Raw genomic sequence first — 18,068 nt, 5'->3', positions numbered from 1 at the left:
GGGTACAGGCATTACAACACAGCAATCAATCCGCATCCAATATCTAGCCCCTTGACAAACCATCTTAACCAGAAAAGATAAAGCCTGCTAAACCCCCCAGATTACTAAAAAACAAGGAAGACTCATTACACAATTCTCCTAGTTGAACAACATTTCTCCCAGAGTGTCGCTTGCCTCACAATCCAATCCACGACGCAGTCCGTTGGATCCTTTCTGTCCTCAAACAGAAAAGAGTTCCTTTGCCTCCAGATTGACCAACAAACCGATGTAAACAAACATTCCCATTTCTTTTTCAGCATTAAACTTCTTGTAAAAATTCGAGAGGACCTACGCCAAATCTGTTCAACAGAACCCCCTCGTGCCAGTATACTAAAGTTGACCAGTTGCTCAACTTTGGACCAAATAGTAAGACTGTGTTGGCAATGAAAGAAAAGGCGTGTTGCCGATTCCAACTCACCTGAATTGCAAAGGGGGCAAGTAGAATCCGTCAGAGTGAACTGTCTGCGCAGTAGAACTTCTTTCGTTAATAGCTTGTCCTTTAACAGCAGGAACACGAAAATTTTCAGTCGCACGTACTTAATTCCTTTTCTTTTCCTTGATTTCTTAACCGCACATTGATTTTGGTATAATTTTCATTTAGCTATTGGTTTTAAGCAACTCAGATCGACACTATCAACATTGTATTGGCTACTTGCGGAATTTTTCCTTGGCGACTTTTGGTCTCTTCATGCGGTTGGCCTTCTGAACATTTTCTCTTTGATATTATGATGTCCATGGAAGATGGAAGGAAGCATTGGTATGCTGGGATCCTTGAAAGCTTCATCATTTATTCATCTGCTGGGTTTTGACTTTTGAACAATCAGATTTGCTACAATGATTCGCTTATTTGGAAATAACATTTCCTCTGCCAGTTGTCCAATCACATTCAAAAATTATAGTAACGGGTGCAAAATGTTTACCTTGAGGCAACAGTTTAACTCCTTGATCAATTTGCTCACCGTAGCATTCATGATATGAGATATTGGCATAAGTATTGTTAGGCTAAACAAGGGATTGTGATTTGGTGTTTAGCATTCACTGCATGCTACTGTGCTGAGGGGCTAGATCCCCTGTGTTAAGGATTGTATATATTTCGTTTGCTATGTTTTAATACAAGTCCATGACAGCTTCTGTCATGTTTTCAAAAAAAATAACTCCTTGATCAATTGAATATAGTAACTGGCAAAATGATATGCATCACTAATGATACATAAAGAATAAGAGCGCTTTTAATTGCAGTCTTCTATGCAACAAACTAAACTCGAGAAATTCTAATGAGCAAATACAAGAATTTTTATTTTTTATTATAATCAGCTAAATAGAATATTCTTCATACAACAAGGTTAATTAATAAACATTGATTAATTAACCTACAGACACATGAAGCTACTTAAGGTTTTCACTAGTTTGCACAATATATTAAGCAGATCAAACTAAACAACTCTGCATATCTACTGCTACACCTAAGTTGACATACCCACTGAATTCTACTCTTTATACTTCAAATTATTTCCAGGCCATACTAGAAAAGGCAGGTTGGCTATTATTATTGCTCTGGTTAAGCGGGCTATTGGGTCCACCCGAAGATTCGCTGAGAGTAGCCCTAGAAGGCGGGCTTGCGGGTCCCATTGGCCCCCCACCCAGCACAAGCTTATTAGGCATGGATCCAGGCTCTGAGATGGCGCTATGTTTTTTCTTCTCTTTCTTTCCATCTGCTAAAAAGCTCCCAATTATAACCTGTTATGCACATGTCAGGCCTATTGTTAATTATCAGCAATCTCGATCTTGCTTAAGACAAAATAATAATGAAAGCATAAAATAACAAGATAATTCATTGTGCCAACAGCTCAACAGATTGATACAAAGTTAACAACAAGCTAATGACAAACAAAAGTTATTTGTCCACTGTCTTCTACTCTTCTGGCATGTGCTGAAACATGCTGACCCCAATTATAAATTCATAACAAAACTAGTATGAAGTACTTGACTGTACGCATTAACAGTCCTGCCACAACCCAATAATTAATCTAGTTGACCAGATCAGAAACATTTATTCATTGTTGACCACTTCGTTAGTATGTGATTGCTCCAAAAGATTTCCTTTCCATGTACAAGACAAAACTCTATCAGCCTAACAAAGAATAGTATATATACAAGGAAACCCTCATGCAGTGCAACATGCAAAAATTATAGCATAATATAAAAAGCTTCACGCACACATAGTACCTTTATGCATACCAAGTAGCACTAATAATATTTACATACATTTTAACTAAATAAATTACGCTAAATAAGAGAAGAAAAGACAGAAAAACAGACCTGGACAGGGGAAGCGGCTGTTAAAAGGCCAGCAACACCACCACCTAAGACTCTGCCATCGGGACCTGCCAATGAGACACTCAAACCCCCCATTCTACTCCTCTGGCCCCCACTCTCAGACAGTAGAAACGATCCCGATAATGACAATATCTCAAACCTACCCTACAAATTCCACAAATCAAACATACAAATCAATCAGAATTCCCTATGATAAAATCAAAACATAATTTCCTCACATCAGACATAAATGCAAAAATTAAAGTAGAGAGTAGAGACCTCATAAGTTACAGTTCCACCAGAGGTAGCAGCTTGTCTGAGTGTTACATTTGAAATGGCACCATTTGCTGATAGGATACAGACTGCTCGTGGTCCGTGCTGAGAAAAGGACATAATTTTTGACGACACATCCTATCAAAAAATTCAAACAAAGCCAGAATGAAAATTTGAATATGGAAATATTGATATTGTCATGTGGATTTGACATTGCATTAATTTCAGAAATTAGAAAAGAGTACCTCTCCAGCTTTGACAGTAATAACATGTGGTGTGAATCCGATTCCAGCTGATCCTGAAAGTAGGCGATAACATTTTCATTTAGAAAATTCAAATGTTCAATTCAGCAGGCTTAAAATATTTACATAAAAGGTAACTATGTTATCAAATTTATTAATATTTATCACATTAAAAGTTAGATCAGTAAAAAAAACATTAATTAACTACATTTCTCAGACTCATGAAGAACTACTTAACGAAGCTATAACAGTAGAATAAATACTGAATCCAACAAAAAGTATTATATTACACATACAAAGAGCATACCAAGGGGGGAGGCAATTTTTTGCTTCTTGTTAGTAGACCCCAGAGGCCTACCCCTCTTTTTCATCCCGTCAGGTGGAGCTGAAGAAACGGGTTTACCCGCTCCACTAGCCATAGGAGAAGAAAACCCTTCTGCAGTCTGACCCGACCCGCTCTGTTGTTGCACCAATCCAAGTGACATGCCCCCGTCAGGCCCGTACTTCCTTGGCCGTCCCCGCTTCTTTTTAACCACTTCTCCTCCCATGCTGATACTCAAGCCGTGTGAAGAGGTCCCATTGCCGCCGCCACTGGAGGGGACAGTCGTGGGACCGCTTGAGGGAGCGGCAGCACTGCCGCTTCCAGTGCTGGGTTGGAATGGAGGGATCTGGGATGAGGATAAAACTGGCTTGTAAATGGCAGTACCATCTGGTGCATAGGAGAGCCTCATGCTCTGTAAAGGTGACTGGCTTTGAGCCGGATTCTTTTGCATGGCCATGGTAAAGTGTTCCCGACCCGAACCCGGTACTATCCCTTGCTCAGATCTCACTTCCATTAGAAAAATTCACTTGTGATGAAAAGATAATTCGGCTTTAGAGAGACACTAACCTCCAAAAGAATTGGAACTCTGCTCTAGAATCAACGGTATAAAGCCGCGCACTATATATGAACAAGTTTTAAAAAACTAAAAAGTGGAAAAATTCTGGATCATTTAACAGAGTTATCCACTACAGTAAGATGAAAGCACCTAAGCTACTTCAAGTGAGAGGTTGGGAAACACCTAAGCTCTTAAATCTCTAAATTTCTCATGCAACTATGAGAAGCAACACAGAATTCGTGGTATGAGAAAACTTGGAACAGAAAAAGAGGAAAACAGAAACATAATAGAGGAATAGAAAAAGAAAAGGGAGTCCAAAAGTTCTAAATAGTACAACTAAAAACCTTATCTTGTTGCTACACAAACGCAATCAATAAGATGAAAGCACCCAAAATTCACCCAATTTTGAGGCAAAAAAACCAGAGAAATTACAGCTCTCACTCTACATATCATGCACAATTTTCCCCCCCTCTTCCGAATTTCGACAGAAAATCCAGTAAATCACAGGAAATTTCTTATAAAATAAATAAAACCCAAAAAAAAGTGAGGGAAAAAAAAGGTATTTCACGTATGAAACAGAGAAACCCAATTGCCCTTTTTTAATTCTGTAGAGTTTCACAAGCAAAAGAAAGTCAGATAGAATAGAAATTGGGGAAAAAACCCGGCCCCTTAAATATTTCTATTTTTTCTCTTTTTAACCCACTTTCATGTTTTTCATTTTTCTCTCGTGTAGGAGTAGGACCCTTGAATATTTCTTGCAGGTCCTTTTGTTATATTATTTTTTTCTTTTTCACCCACTCCGATGTTTTCCATTTATCCCTCGTGTAAGACACTGTTTGGTAAAGCACGCCAAATTTGCTTTAATGAAATTATAGTTTTTAATTTTTATTTTATGCATGTAATTTTCTTTTGTAAACCTTTACGTTTATTATAATCATATCTTAGAGATTTATTCTTGGCGCTCATTCTGTTGTTTTCTTATGTATAATTTATTGGTTATTTTGAAAAAGGACTTATGTTTTATTATTCTTTTCCCCGATTACAAGTCAAATTTATTAACTACTGAAATTAAATATCCACTTCAAATTATTTTGTACCGATGACAAAAAGATATTATGGTGATGTCAAGCAAATCATTTTTCTTCTCGAAGGAGCTTTGACACGCGAAAATATAAACCCATTGCAAACTAGAAACTACTATTACGAAGTTGCAAAACAAATGAGATAAATTTAGTGACAGAACCCCAAAAAATTGAATCCCTATCCTCTCCGGTATTGCAGAGGATCACCCTCACTTTACGGTTTGAGATTAAATTTCAACCGATTTGATATTCGGGCCGCAATAGGGGGCAGTATTTTTGGGCTTTGAGATTCGTGCCAAGTTAAGAAATAACGATTCAAATCTAGTAATTATAAAAGATTCCCTTATCAGGTATTGGAGAGGATGTGAATTTTAAAAAATTGGGATTCGTATCCTCTCAGATATTGCAGAAGATTATCCTCACTTTAGGGTTTGAGATTCGGACTACAATAGGAGGCAATATTACTGGGCTTTGAGATTCGTGCAGAATTAAAAAGAACGGTTCAGATCTAGTAATGGTAAAAGATTCCCTTATCAGGTATTGGAGAGGATGTGAATTCTAAAAATTGCTCCAAAGTTATATAGTGGCATGCTAGAGTGGTAACTTCGTGTACCGAGTTATTTTTTCAATATCAGGCCGTGATCAAAATGGTGAGAGTGGTTACGGCACGTGAATAGTTACACGTACGTGAGTTATGTTGTCATCCAATGTGTTGTGATCGAGTCGCGTTAGTCGTGTATGATTATATTTTTATCGCGTAGACATTTGGGTCTATATTATTGGATATAGTTAAAATATGAACATATCACATTCGGAGATGCATAACTATCCTTGCAAATTTTGACCTTTACAGTTTGCATCAGTCAATTTTCTGCATTTGCACGTCGCCCAACACACACGCTGCAATCGATTTATTTTTCTAAATTATTTCAATCTCGACCATCCGATCAAGATCTCACGGTGCGTTTCGAATCTTGACTGGCGTTTCGTCACCGTTCTATGTCATGACCATAGCGATTCTTGTGCGTCCCGTGTTCTTTTTTCAAAGACTGGTCACGGCACGCTAGTGGTCACTAGACACACGAATCACGGTACGTAACCGATATTCGTGAAAAGCCAACTCCGACGTGCTATTTTTTCGCTTTATGATATGTAACAAGCCGACAACTTTCAAATTTTAATAGTAATATGAGAACCCGTCTTTGATATAATGACAAAAACAATGTTCTCCGTATGAAAGGTCGTAGGTTCGAAATTCAGATGAATATTTTTTTTTATGATCATTAAGTGGTTAGATGGCTTGAGCTCTAACATTTGCAAAAAAAAAATTAATAGCAGCATACTCAAGTTAAAATTCTCTGATAATAAATTAATTTTATATATAAAAGTGATAATTGCCAAAATAATTTTAGAAAATTGAAATACAATATTTAAAATGCAGTCTATAGTCTATGTACTCATATAAAGAAAGATAAAATCATCTAACGTAAGTTTTACTATTTATAAATTTTAAATTTTAAATTTGCATCTACATTATATTTTATATTTTTGTTGCTTGGATTAGAAGTATTTAATGATTATGTTAATAATTCAGTACAAATGGTTGCATTTGATTCTTTTCTTGCCTGATTTAATTTCTTAAGTATATAAACCAAAGCATGATGATTGCTGTCTGATAATTGCAAGCACTGGGATGTAACTATTCGGAAAGACTAGCCAGGTTTGGTGCTATCAATTGAGTAAAGAACAAGATTTCGCTTGCAAATCGAATAAAGTTTAAAATTCCTTTATTATATTTATTTAACTTGTACTTCACGTGTAGGGGACATCATCCTCATCTACAGGGGTCTTCATCTGCAATTCTTGCAAAGTCCTGTAATTCTTCTCCAACAAAAAAAAAAAAAACTAGAAAACCGAATTTTTTTAGTTGCCATTTTAAAAAAAGAAAAGAATATATAAAGTCACCATAATTAAAAAATATATATTTTTTGTTCGGTACATATATATTACTATGTGCGCACCACACAGAGGTGGTACATACGTATTGTAACCAAATCAACCATTTGATATGCACAGATAATATTTGTGTCTCTCTTTGAGAATGCGTAAATAATAGTTGTGTTTGAGATAAGAATGAAAACTTTCAAAAATAAAATGTCAATTCTTCGTAATGTTTTTAAAATGATAACTAAAAAAAAAATTGGACTAATAAAATAGTCATTAAGTCAGTTAAGATTTCATTTTTACAAATTTTAAAATAAATCATATTTATTATACCGAAGAACTTTAGTTTCTAATTAAATATAATGGATCATTTACTTTTGCATTCAAATTGTCACTAAAATGTGAGACTAGTTTGTCCTGATCAATAAAAATATCTACGGACTTATAAAAAAAAAAATATAAACATTCTTATTGTTATTTTTTATAAAAATGGTAGTTACATGGATGATAACAAAATATGGTACATAACAAATTAAGAACCAAACTTATTGAAAACCAAGGTAATATTCGTCAAAGTTCATCAAAATAAAAGGTTTACACATATCTGTTATCGTCAAAATAGGTACTCTTCAATCAAGTACGTACAGTGCTATTTGAGAATCAACCGATTAAACGTCAATAAAATCCTCTTTTTTTTAAAAAATTGCATAATGAATGACTAATGGATTTGTAAGTTGCACCAAACATAATGTATAATTATGTTAGTGATGGAAAACGCATCTAACAATTTTAATTTATTGCCGAGCAATTTGTCGGTTAAAAACTTGTCATGATTGTCAAATAAATTTGTCATAATTCAGCCTATTTAATAAATATGTTTTATTAAACACTAATTATAAAACAATAAGTATATAAGTATATCTAGCGTACATCAAACTTTAATGATACATATATATATAAAAGTATTATTAAATTTAAAATTAAAATTGGAGACGTGTTCTCAATTATTTAGATAGGGTATGTACTAATTTGGTCGAATTAAAAGGCGTCCAGTTATTCCATCAAACAATTTAAAATAATATGCTGAAGTTTTAATTATGTATGATGAATGATGTATCAAAATTAAAATTGTAAACAAATTTTTTTTTTTTTTGATAATATTTATCCGATTACACTCTTTTTTTGTGACACCGGATTACACCTTATGTTTACAAAGTCCAAACAGTCGATTCAAACCGTTCAACTTGTTGGATATGTTAAAATGTGCTTGAAGATCAAATTTTATATTTTTCTAAATTTTTGTACTATTTACTAAGATGAGTACAAAAATTCAACGGTCTGAATATAGCGATTTTGTTAAATACTTAATAAATAGTAAAAAAATTTCAAAAAAATGTAAAATTTGATATGCAAGCACATTTTAACATATCCAACAAGTTGAACAGTTTGGATCGACTGTTTGAATTTTGTAAACTTTGAAAATAAATAATATAATTCAGTATCACCAAAAAAGAGTGTAATCAGATCCCTCCTCTTTTTCAAATAATGTACCATAAAAGTTGGTTGTACTGTACCCTGTATTATCCCATACAATTTAATATATTATTCATCGGAATAGCATAAATCCAACTTTTATAATACATCTATTCAATATCTTAGAAATTATTGTGTATACTTAAAAAAAAAAACAAAATTGTTGATTTCTTTTCATCATTGAAGTAGGGTGTGTATCAAATTTGGATCAACTTAAAAGTCGTTCTTAATTTCCATCAAACATTTTAATATTTAAAATGGTTTAATTGAAATGGCTTTCTGATGGATTATGAACTGGATTTCAAATTAATTAAAATTTAATATACGTCCTTATAAATAAGAGGATTATACTTAGAGGTGCATTAGAATTATACTTAGTTATATAATATTTATTTATCTGCGCACATAGGAAATTGACGTTAACATGATTTGATGCCAATTACTAATTCTTTGTTCTTGAATTTAAGACCTTTAAACCAAAAAAAAAAAAAAAATTTAAGACCGGATATGTTTAGTTGGGTTATTGGGTCACCCATTATTAAAACATTTTTAGCTGTGAAAAATATCTCAAAGTGACTCAGATACTTAAATAATCGACCTACTATATTTTATAACGGAAACTTTGCTAAATCGATGCATGCATATGCATCCAAATAACTAATTGCCTACGGCATGTGATAAAAGAAAATTTCCAATACAATTATGACATCCTGTGAATAAATAATATTTTTTTGCAGTCGTAGGATTGCAGAGGTTTTGACCTCTTCAAACATCGCTGCGACTAGCTGGGAATTCATATCCTCTGAGATATCTCAAACTTTGCGTGACTTTATGGAAAATCCCAACTATTTAAATACGCTCTGCACGAATCTCAAAGCACAAATAATACTGACCCTCTACATCACCCCCGAATAGGCACCAGACACGTTGGTCACGCAAAAGTTGAGATATCTCAGAGGAATACGCACCCACTAGCTGGGGCTCTAGGCGGAATATACTATGATTATGCAAATTAGAGATTGTCATAGGGGGTGATTTGCACAGAAAACAGGATTTTTTTTTATCATAAATAAAAAATAAAAATATACCAAACCAACTTCAGTGATCTCGATTTTACAAAGACTACAAGTATTGAGATGTCATCTTGGCACAATTTTTTTTTAATGTACTGAATTGGCATTTTGGTTCTAAAAAATAACAACTTTTTTGTGGTTGTTGTCAGAAAAACTGCTGCAAATTGCTCGGGTTGAGATGCCAATTCAACACAAGAAAAAATAAATAGTTCGTACTGAGATGCCATTTCAATACTTATAGTTTTTGTAAAAAACAAATTTTGTTTGATAAATTTTTATTTTTTATATACGGCTTATAAAAAAAAGGGGAAATTGTGAGAATGCCACTACAAAACCTTGAAATTGTGAGATTGTCACTACAAACTTCAAAATTGTGAGAATGCCACTATAAAACGGTCATAATTGTGAAAATGCCATTAATAGTGTATTTTTATAATATTTTTATCAAAGAATAACTGAAAAATACTGTTTTGATATACATAATTATGTATTCCGATTATACCCTTCATACAAAGAGTAACACTCCAGTTGATATCGCCTCTTCAAATTAATTTTTGATAAAAATATTATAAAAATACATTGTTAATGGCATTTTCACAATTATGGACGTTTTATAGTGGCATTCTCACAATTTTGAAGTTTACAGTGGCAATCTCACAATTTCAAAGTTTTGTAGTGGCAATCTCACAATTTTTCCTAAAAAAAAACCCAGAAAACATTATAAAAGAGCAAGCTAAAGCAGAATATCGTTAAATATTTATCGAAATATATATTTATATATATTAGAATTAAAAAGCACTATTAATTTTATGCTCCAATTATGTTCTATATTTTTATCTACGTTTTCAAAATTCGAATAATCAATTCAAACCGCTCAACATGATATTCGTATTAAAATGTGTTTCAAGACCAAATTTTATATTTTTTTATTTTGTTTTCTATTTTTAGTTAAGTATAAAATTATCATTTTCAGAAAGTCCAGAATCATCCAAAACAGCGATTTTGTACCTAAATAAAAATAACAAAAATATTCAAAAAATATAAAATTATTTGATATTTTATAGGAAAAAAAAATGCTGTGGTTTTACAATATTCCCACAATATACATTCCCCGTTGAAAAGGTCATGGTACAATTATTGCCGCTTTTAATTTAGATCTCTTCTTCGTGACATTGCACATATATATCACTCGCCATCAATCGCTTCGTAAAAAACAATAATTAAACAGTGCCTAATTTTAGAAAATGCGTACCCTAATGCATCATCTAAACTGTCTTATACATTTTTCAAATTTTAGCAGATGGAAACAAATATCTAATTTATTATTGTGATTTCAGGTATGACTTTTCAAACATGACACTATGCTCGTGTCAAGTCAAGCTTATCCTGGAAAATTATAACAATCCAATTTTTTTGAAAAGATTTCCTGGCAGAAGATAAGAACGATGCAATTAATTTCTTCTTTTGCTTTTACAAGTAGGTGGGCCCTTTTCCCAGGAAAAAAGCCTAATTTGGCGAAGAGGAATCTGATAAACTTAAAGCAGCTCAGAAAAAGACAATAGAGAAACTGACCGGCGATTTTTATTAATATCCCTAAAACAAATCAAAATTTTAAAAATGTCCCTGCTCCCAATTTTTTTTTAAAAATGCCCTGACCGCCTGGGCTTCGGGCGGCCCAAAAAAGCCTGTGAGGCGCCACCCCCTGGGGCGGCCCAAAGCACAAGTGAGGCGCCACACAGCAGGGCGCCTCATGGGTGTGTGTGTGTTTTTTTTTTTTTTTTTTTTTTTTTTTTTTTTTTTATAGAGAAATGTTAGTATTTTGATTTGAATAATTTTGTGAAGAAAAACGGATTAAAATTCATAATAAATCTAGGAATTTAAAATTCAAATACATTACTAAATAATACAGTACCGTCGAGTCCATAGAATAAGGTAACATAAAATTCATACAGCAACAACCAGTTCAAATATCAATTATACAAACCGTTACAGTTAAAACATAAAATACTACAACAACATACAATTGGGGTCTAAGCCTTACGAGACGAGGAGCTTGCTCCCTTTTTTTCCTCAGCCCGACGGACGCACGCAGGACACTCCCACGTAGTGAGACGAGCGTCGTTCAGCAGATCTGCATGCGGGTCCATGCAATTGGGATGAACAGCTTTGCCACATTTATAACAGAAGAACATATCCACCATATCTCCGTTCAGCTCACATAAGCAGCACTGTCCCCATCCAGGTGGAGGGACCCTGTCCACCCAGCCTTCCGTCAGCATTTTCTAATTGATGGATCAAGAGTGCTCAGAAATTCTTCATTATTTTTGGGTGAAAACAATCTTTCCAAATTCCTCATCGCGTAGGCTTCAGCCGTCCAAAAATTATTAATGAGTGCTCTTTTTGCTTCGCGTTCGGTTTTAGTTCTTCCTCTATTTTTTCCAACTTTGGGTGCCATTATAACTAGGGTTTCAAGTGACAGCAATTGATTAGGAGGCTAATTATGTGCGTAATTAAATACTAACTGTACAGTAATCAACGGCTAATTAGAAAATATATAAAAAATAATTGAAATAAATATTTTAAAAATAATTAAAAGAAATATTTAAAAAATAATTACAAAAAATATTTAAAAAATTATTAAAAAATTATTTAAATTACCTGTGGCTGTAGTCGCCCAGAAAATCGCCCGAAATCGCCTTGAGCGCTTTCTCCCTTCTTTCTGCCTTTGAGGTGGAAGGTAGACTGATGTTGGAGTGAGAAGAGAGAGAGAGAGAAAAAACGAATAAATAGGCATCCCTAGTGGACCGCCCGTGGCCCAGGCGGTCAGGACCCTAGCAAACCGCCCCTGTCACAGGCGGTCTGCTGGGAGTGTGGGTCGCAAATAGTGAAGAAATTATAATTTCTTAGTTTGAATGTAATTACTTGAAGTATACATGTGCTGCTTTTAATTATATTGTTGAACTTTAATTGTATTGTTGAACTTTAATTGTATTGTTGAACTGTGTTATAATAATAAAATGTAAAGTGCAAACAACATAATACCAACATGAACATAAAATAAAAAAACGTAATGTCAACATAATACAGCAGTCCCATAGTCAAAATACTACAGTCAGAAATATATCACAATAAACAAAAACTCTACAATCATCATCTTCGTCTCCTTCCGGATAGAGACAACCTAGGAGCCGCTACGCCCTTGCCATGCCTGTGCGGCTGCACGCGCCTCTGCGGACTCACATCTCGGAGTGCATCCTCTCCCAAATCCTCCTCATCGTCCCCCATATCCTCATCCTCGTCCCCCGTATACATGTGCTGCGTACCTGTCCTGGCTGCCCGTGGATCAAATCCAGCAGCTGACTCTGCATTGGCGGGCTGTGTACGCAGCTCCCATGGATCTTGCTCCCAGCTTGCAGAATACGTGGAAGGAGGCGGTGCGCCAAATAATGCAGAGACAAAGCCATCTGCAGTCTGAGATGAACTCCCACCAGCCTCAAAGTCATCCTCCATCTCCACTCCATATCGTGGTCTGTGGGAGCCATACGCCTCTGCATCTGTATCTGCCGGGTCCAGCTCATTTATGCTAAATATGGGATCGGCATTCCAACGAGGTGCTCCATCCTAGATTAAAATAATGTTAGTTTTGCTACATACAAAGAACTCTGCAACAAATAATGGTATAATTGACGACTGACCGTGTCAAGCTCTACTGCAACTCCGTATTTATTTTTATAAGCATCCCATCCTTGGGTATTCAGCACCCAGTCGTGGAACGCCCAACCTGAGTCATCAGCTGCATAATTGGAAGTTAACTGAGTTAGAACGAACAATTCAACGGAAATAAGAATATTGTGTGTGTCGTACTTTTAATATTAACTTGTAATTACCTGCAGGAGCTTGCGGCATCTCATCGCCGTAGACAGGGACTCGTTGATAATCTGGATTTCGCGGTGCAGACTGTATCTCCCGCCAATTGATGTTCTCCCCAGCATCGCGCAGCATGCCAACGAGGCGGCCTTCAAAACCGCCTGTCTCCACGATTGGTGCAGTGTGCTCGAGCATCTGGCATCCTATATATCGCCAAGCATCCTTCGCCATGCACGCCAAGCTGTGTCCAACTCCTCTCATAGCGGTCAACAGCTGCACACAACATGATTATGCCTACAGTAAGTAATCTGGATTTGCACTTTAAAATTAAAGTATGTTTCGGTTTTACTTACCGCGCGAGCATTGATCGGACCCCAGGGCATATAATTGCTGGATGAATCCATCAGCCTACGTCGTAGGGTCTCGCCATAATGGCCTGTCAGGTAGACTGACGGCATGCCCCATCTCTGGTACCATACGGCATATCTCAGATCCCCGGGACCAGCACCCAACGATGTAGTATCTGGCGGGCTCCATAAGTGCTGCTCCGGATGTCGAGCCCAGTTGTACTGCATGACGAAATGCTGGCTCCAGTCAACTTTAGCCTTAGTGTGCGCCGTTCTGCAAGTGCAATTAATTAGAAAGTAGAGAAACAGTGGATATATTAAAGTTAAAAATTAATTAAGTAGATGGTACTTACTTGTGGAACTTGTCGGTAGCATCCTTGCCCATCAACGGGTGCTCCGGGATGAAAGCATCCAAGCCAAACTGCCGGGATACCCGATCGGGGTAATGGTACTCCACGATCCAGAAACAGACGACCGGTCCCCGATAATACCATAGATGTGTCTGCTCTAATGTCAGCGGGCTCAGCCATCTGCGCTGATACCATGCACGATACGGAAACCAATCGATATTCCCATCTCGGAGCATCTGGAGCTGACCCCGGACATAAGAAATCTCCTTGCCCCTCTCTTCATGATCGTGATGACTGCCCCATATGGCGGCGTATGCGGGGCATCTGGCTGGCTCAGGGCCTCCCCAATCGGGATGCGGCAATGGTATGACTGGCCGGTTTATGGGCAGATGTGACCACGACCAATGCTGAAGCAGAAGCAGTGGTCCAAAGAGCTGTTTATTCTTGACCTGAAAATTTAACTTACAATTCAATCTGGGTGCTTCTTATCCATCCTTCAATAACAATGTATATTAATACAGACTTACCAGACAAGCATGACAGAGGCCTCTGTATAAGTGGGCGAGGACAGCTCCACCCCAGTTCCATCTCGATTCTTTCTCCAGGTCCCTCAGCAGGGAGAGGTACATCATCGGAACCGCGTCACCGCTGGAATCCTCGAACATGACAGCACCGCACAAATCCAGCACATATGCTCTAGTATACCTGCAATATAAAATAATCAATGTAAATAATTGAGACGGTTGAGCAACTACTAAGTTAATTTAAAGAGTGTAATAGTACCTCCTGACCGCCTCAATGTCATCAGTATCAACATCTATCTGATTATGGAAGAAGTGAGACCGGAGTGCCTTTAGAGAAATGCAGTACCCGAAATAACGAAACTCCTCCTCCTCCCCCTTCTTCTTCTTATATTTCTTCTGCAGAGTCTTCGGATCACACCCTAACAACTCCGGTATCATCCTCTGCAGCTCTGGATGGTCTGAGATGCCGCCTATGGGGTCGCCATCGATACGTAAACCCCATAAGGCGCTCACATCACCAAGGGTGACTGTCATCTCCCCGACCGGGAGATGAAATGTATGAGTCTCAGGTCGCCATCTCTCCGCTAGACCCTGCATCAGAGACACATCGATCCTACTCTGCGGCATGGTGGCAAGCTGATACAAGCCGAGGTTCAAGATGTATCGCTGCATTTCTTTATGGGGGACGTACGGAATCTCAGACCTGCGGTGCCTCACCGTAAGCATGACATCGTCCTGTATTTATTATCAATTTGTCAGACTCAAATCGTGCATTTTTTTTAATAACTCAACAGAATGTCATTTTTTAAAGTATAAAATTCACGTACCTCAAGAGATGCCAATGAGACGCGGTGCTTAACATGATGGGTCCATAGAAGAGGACTAAATGTGTCAGGATCATGCACACCATCTGGAAAATCGGCCTGAGACGACGGATCCGCTCCAGTCGGATCCTCAAAACCCCTGCCAGTCGTATCATCATACGACGACGGGCCCTCTCCAGTCGGATCCACCGAGGACGTGCCAGCTCCACTCGGATCCACAGGATCTGCACCCTCTGCAGGCTCAGCTCGTACTCCCCACCGTCTAACTCTAGGCATACTACATTTGCCAAAAAATATTAATCAAAACATACAATTTATATAAATTTTTTTTAATAAGAAGCATATACAATTATGGGTTTACTTTTTTAATAAGAATTGCATGTATATAATCCAAAAATAATTGTATGTAAATAAATTGCATTTATATGATGTTCAAAAATATACAATTAATTTTGTTGCATGCATATGCATTTGCATGTATATACAATTAATTTACACTTTGCATGTAAGTAAATTGCATGCATACGCATTTTTTTTTTACAAAAATTAATTTTGTTGAAAATAAATAAACTTTACAAAAAAAAATGCATATACAATTCTGGGTTTATTTTTTGGGGGTATATGCAATTTGTTTACAAAATTAATTTTGCATGTACATGCATTTTTTTTTGGTAAACAAATGCATGCAATTTACTTACAATAAAAAAAATGAGATATAGATGCAATTTACTTACAATAAAAAAATATATATATCATTTTTAAACAAATATTGATATACTTCAAAATAATTAGTTTTACTTCAAATCTTTTATATTCATATATACATGTTTTTTATAAACTATCACAAAAATAATTTTCAAAAAATAAATATGCATATTTTTAAATCATAAACCCTAAATTGAAGTGTAAACCCTAAATTTGTAAGTAATTCACAATTGACAACCATAAACCCTAAATTTAACTATAAACCCTAAATTTAAAAAAAAATTCACCATTCACAACTACAAACCCTAAATTCAACCATATGTCATTCAAGCAATTTTACCATAAATCATAATCCTAAATTCGAGCAATTGCACCAATTCAAGCAATTCAAGCATCCAATTCAAGCAATCAAGCAATTCAACCATCTAATTCAAGCAATCAAGCAATTCAAGCAATCAAGCAATTCAATCATCTAATTCAACCATCCAATCGAACCAATTCGACCAATTCAATCAATTCAACTAATTACTAACATTTCACCCTAAACATCGAATCAAACAAAACCGAATCACATTACATCATTTAATCACATTTAACCGAAACCCTAAACCCTAATCAAATCGAAAAAAAGAAAACTCACTTGTTCGATCAAGAGAGAAGCGAATCGAGGCGCGAGGCAGAGAGGGGTCGGCTCGGAACGGCTTCTTTCTTCTTCTTTCTTCTCTTTTTTTCTCTTTTTTTCCTCTTTTTTTCTTTCGGCAGAAACAATGGGGGAGAGAGAGGAGGGGCGGCTCAGATGGGGGGGTTATAGATGGGCAGTGGGGCGCCAGATGGGGGGGCGCCTCACTTGGCTTATGGGGCGCCAGATGGGGGGGCACCTCACTGGTGTTGTGGGCCGCCATTTGGGCCGGCGCCTCACAGGCTTTTTTGGGCCGCCCGAAGCCCAGGCGGTCAGGGCATTTTTCAAAAAAAATTGGGAGCAGGAACATTTTTAAAATTTTGATTTGTTTTAGGGATATTAATAAAAATAGCCGGAAACTGACAGACAAAATTTTCAATATACACCAAAAATGTTTAAAAAAAAAATCGTTGCAAACGCCATTTTTTTTTTTTTTAAAGAAGTGGGACACCCACCGATTTTTCATTATAGAAAATCATAAAAAAGCGTTCAAAATGGTACCACCTATGGTATTACAAAAAAAAAAAGAAAAATTGAATTGTCAAATTCTTCTCCCCGGTTTAAAAAAATTGAGTTTTTTATTTGGTACAATATGAAAAATGTTTGGGTCATGACTCATGAGCCGATTTTTTTATTAATATCCAAAAAATAAATAAAATTTAAAAAAATATTCAAATTCCGAACAAATTTCAAAAACTACCCAAACCGGTTATCCAATAACCGGATTTGGAACAAATTTCCGGTTAATGGTTTCCCGGACTCAAAACAGTATATCCGGTTAACCATTAACCGGAAAGTTATATTTTCATTTTTTTTAAATAAAAAATCCGGTTAATAGTTAACCGGAGTTGTATTTTTTTTTTAAGTTGTGTTTTTTTTTAAAAACAGAAATTTTTTATTTTTTTTATTTTTTGTATTGAAATATTAGAAATGTTGAATATAATACAATATAATTTGATTTATTAGAAAGACTGCAACAAATAACCTGGATCAATATTTTTCAGGCCGGATTTTTTGCAGCTGTAAGAAAAATTAATATATTTCTTTATGTGTTATTGGAAAAAAAATAAAAATGCTTAGATTATGAGTTATTGATCCCGGTTCAAAGGTCACTTCTATGTAATCAAGAAAATATTGTGATCCTTCTAGGACATTTAATTTATAAAAAGTTGTATCTATTTTAATAATTCTTTTTAATAACAATAATTAAATAACTTAAAGTTTTAGTTTTTTTTTCAAAAATAGATACAACTTTTCATAAATTAAATGTCGTAGAAGGATCATAATATTTTTTGGATTACATAGAAGTGACTTTTGAACCGGGATCAATAACTCAGAATCTAAGCATTTTTATTTTTTTCCAATAACACATAAAGAAATATATTAATTTTT

The 18,068-nt window shown here is 35.7% G+C and overlaps 2 protein-coding genes across 2 annotated transcripts; both read right to left on the bottom strand.

Annotated features, from left to right (window-relative positions):
* Positions 1-1,314: 1,314 nt before the first annotated feature.
* Positions 1,315-4,395, bottom strand: LOC144557951 (AT-hook motif nuclear-localized protein 10-like). Its single transcript, XM_078306622.1, has 5 exons — positions 3,178-4,395; positions 2,874-2,926; positions 2,635-2,766; positions 2,359-2,520; positions 1,315-1,776 (listed from the first exon to the last, which is right to left on the bottom strand). Exons 1-5 carry the CDS (start codon positions 3,704-3,706, stop codon positions 1,546-1,548), a joined length of 1,107 nt encoding a protein of 368 aa, XP_078162748.1. The 5' UTR covers positions 3,707-4,395; the 3' UTR covers positions 1,315-1,545.
* Positions 4,396-10,064: 5,669 nt separating this feature from the next.
* LOC144557939 (uncharacterized) lies at positions 10,065-15,568 on the bottom strand. The gene is made up of 7 exons (XM_078306611.1): positions 15,296-15,568; positions 14,982-15,203; positions 14,199-14,393; positions 13,601-13,714; positions 13,268-13,520; positions 13,076-13,173; positions 10,065-10,076 (listed from the first exon to the last, which is right to left on the bottom strand). The coding sequence occupies exons 1-7, from the start codon at positions 15,566-15,568 to the stop codon at positions 10,065-10,067; spliced, it is 1,167 nt and encodes a 388-aa protein (XP_078162737.1).
* Positions 15,569-18,068: the final 2,500 nt, after the last annotated feature.

The sequence above is a fragment of the Carex rostrata genome, chromosome 8 (genome assembly GCF_964058835.1).
Source record: "Carex rostrata chromosome 8, lpCarRost1.2, whole genome shotgun sequence".
NCBI classification, from domain to species: domain Eukaryota; kingdom Viridiplantae; phylum Streptophyta; class Magnoliopsida; order Poales; family Cyperaceae; genus Carex; species Carex rostrata.
This window is presented reverse-complemented; position numbering and strand designations above follow the sequence as displayed.

Bases quoted from the DNA above. Each gene is read 5' to 3' on its own strand.
- LOC144557951 (XM_078306622.1), bottom strand. From the start codon at position 3,706: ATGGAAGTGAGATCTGAGCAAGGGATAGTACCGGGTTCGGGTCGGGAA. The intron at 2,767-2,873 runs GTACTCTTTTCT...ATTTTTTGATAG, and splicing joins TTACTGTCAAAGCTGGAGAG to GATGTGTCGTCAAAAATTAT. The intron at 2,521-2,634 runs GTCTCTACTCTC...TGGAATTTGTAG, and splicing joins GTGGAACTGTAACTTATGAG to GGTAGGTTTGAGATATTGTC.
- LOC144557939 (XM_078306611.1), bottom strand. From the start codon at position 15,568: ATGCCTAGAGTTAGACGGTGGGGAGTACGAGCTGAGCCTGCAGAGGGT. The intron at 15,204-15,295 runs GTACGTGAATTT...TAATAAATACAG, and splicing joins TCTCATTGGCATCTCTTGAG to GACGATGTCATGCTTACGGT. The intron at 13,521-13,600 runs GTAAGTAAAACC...TGTTGTGTGCAG, and splicing joins GTCCGATCAATGCTCGCGCG to CTGTTGACCGCTATGAGAGG.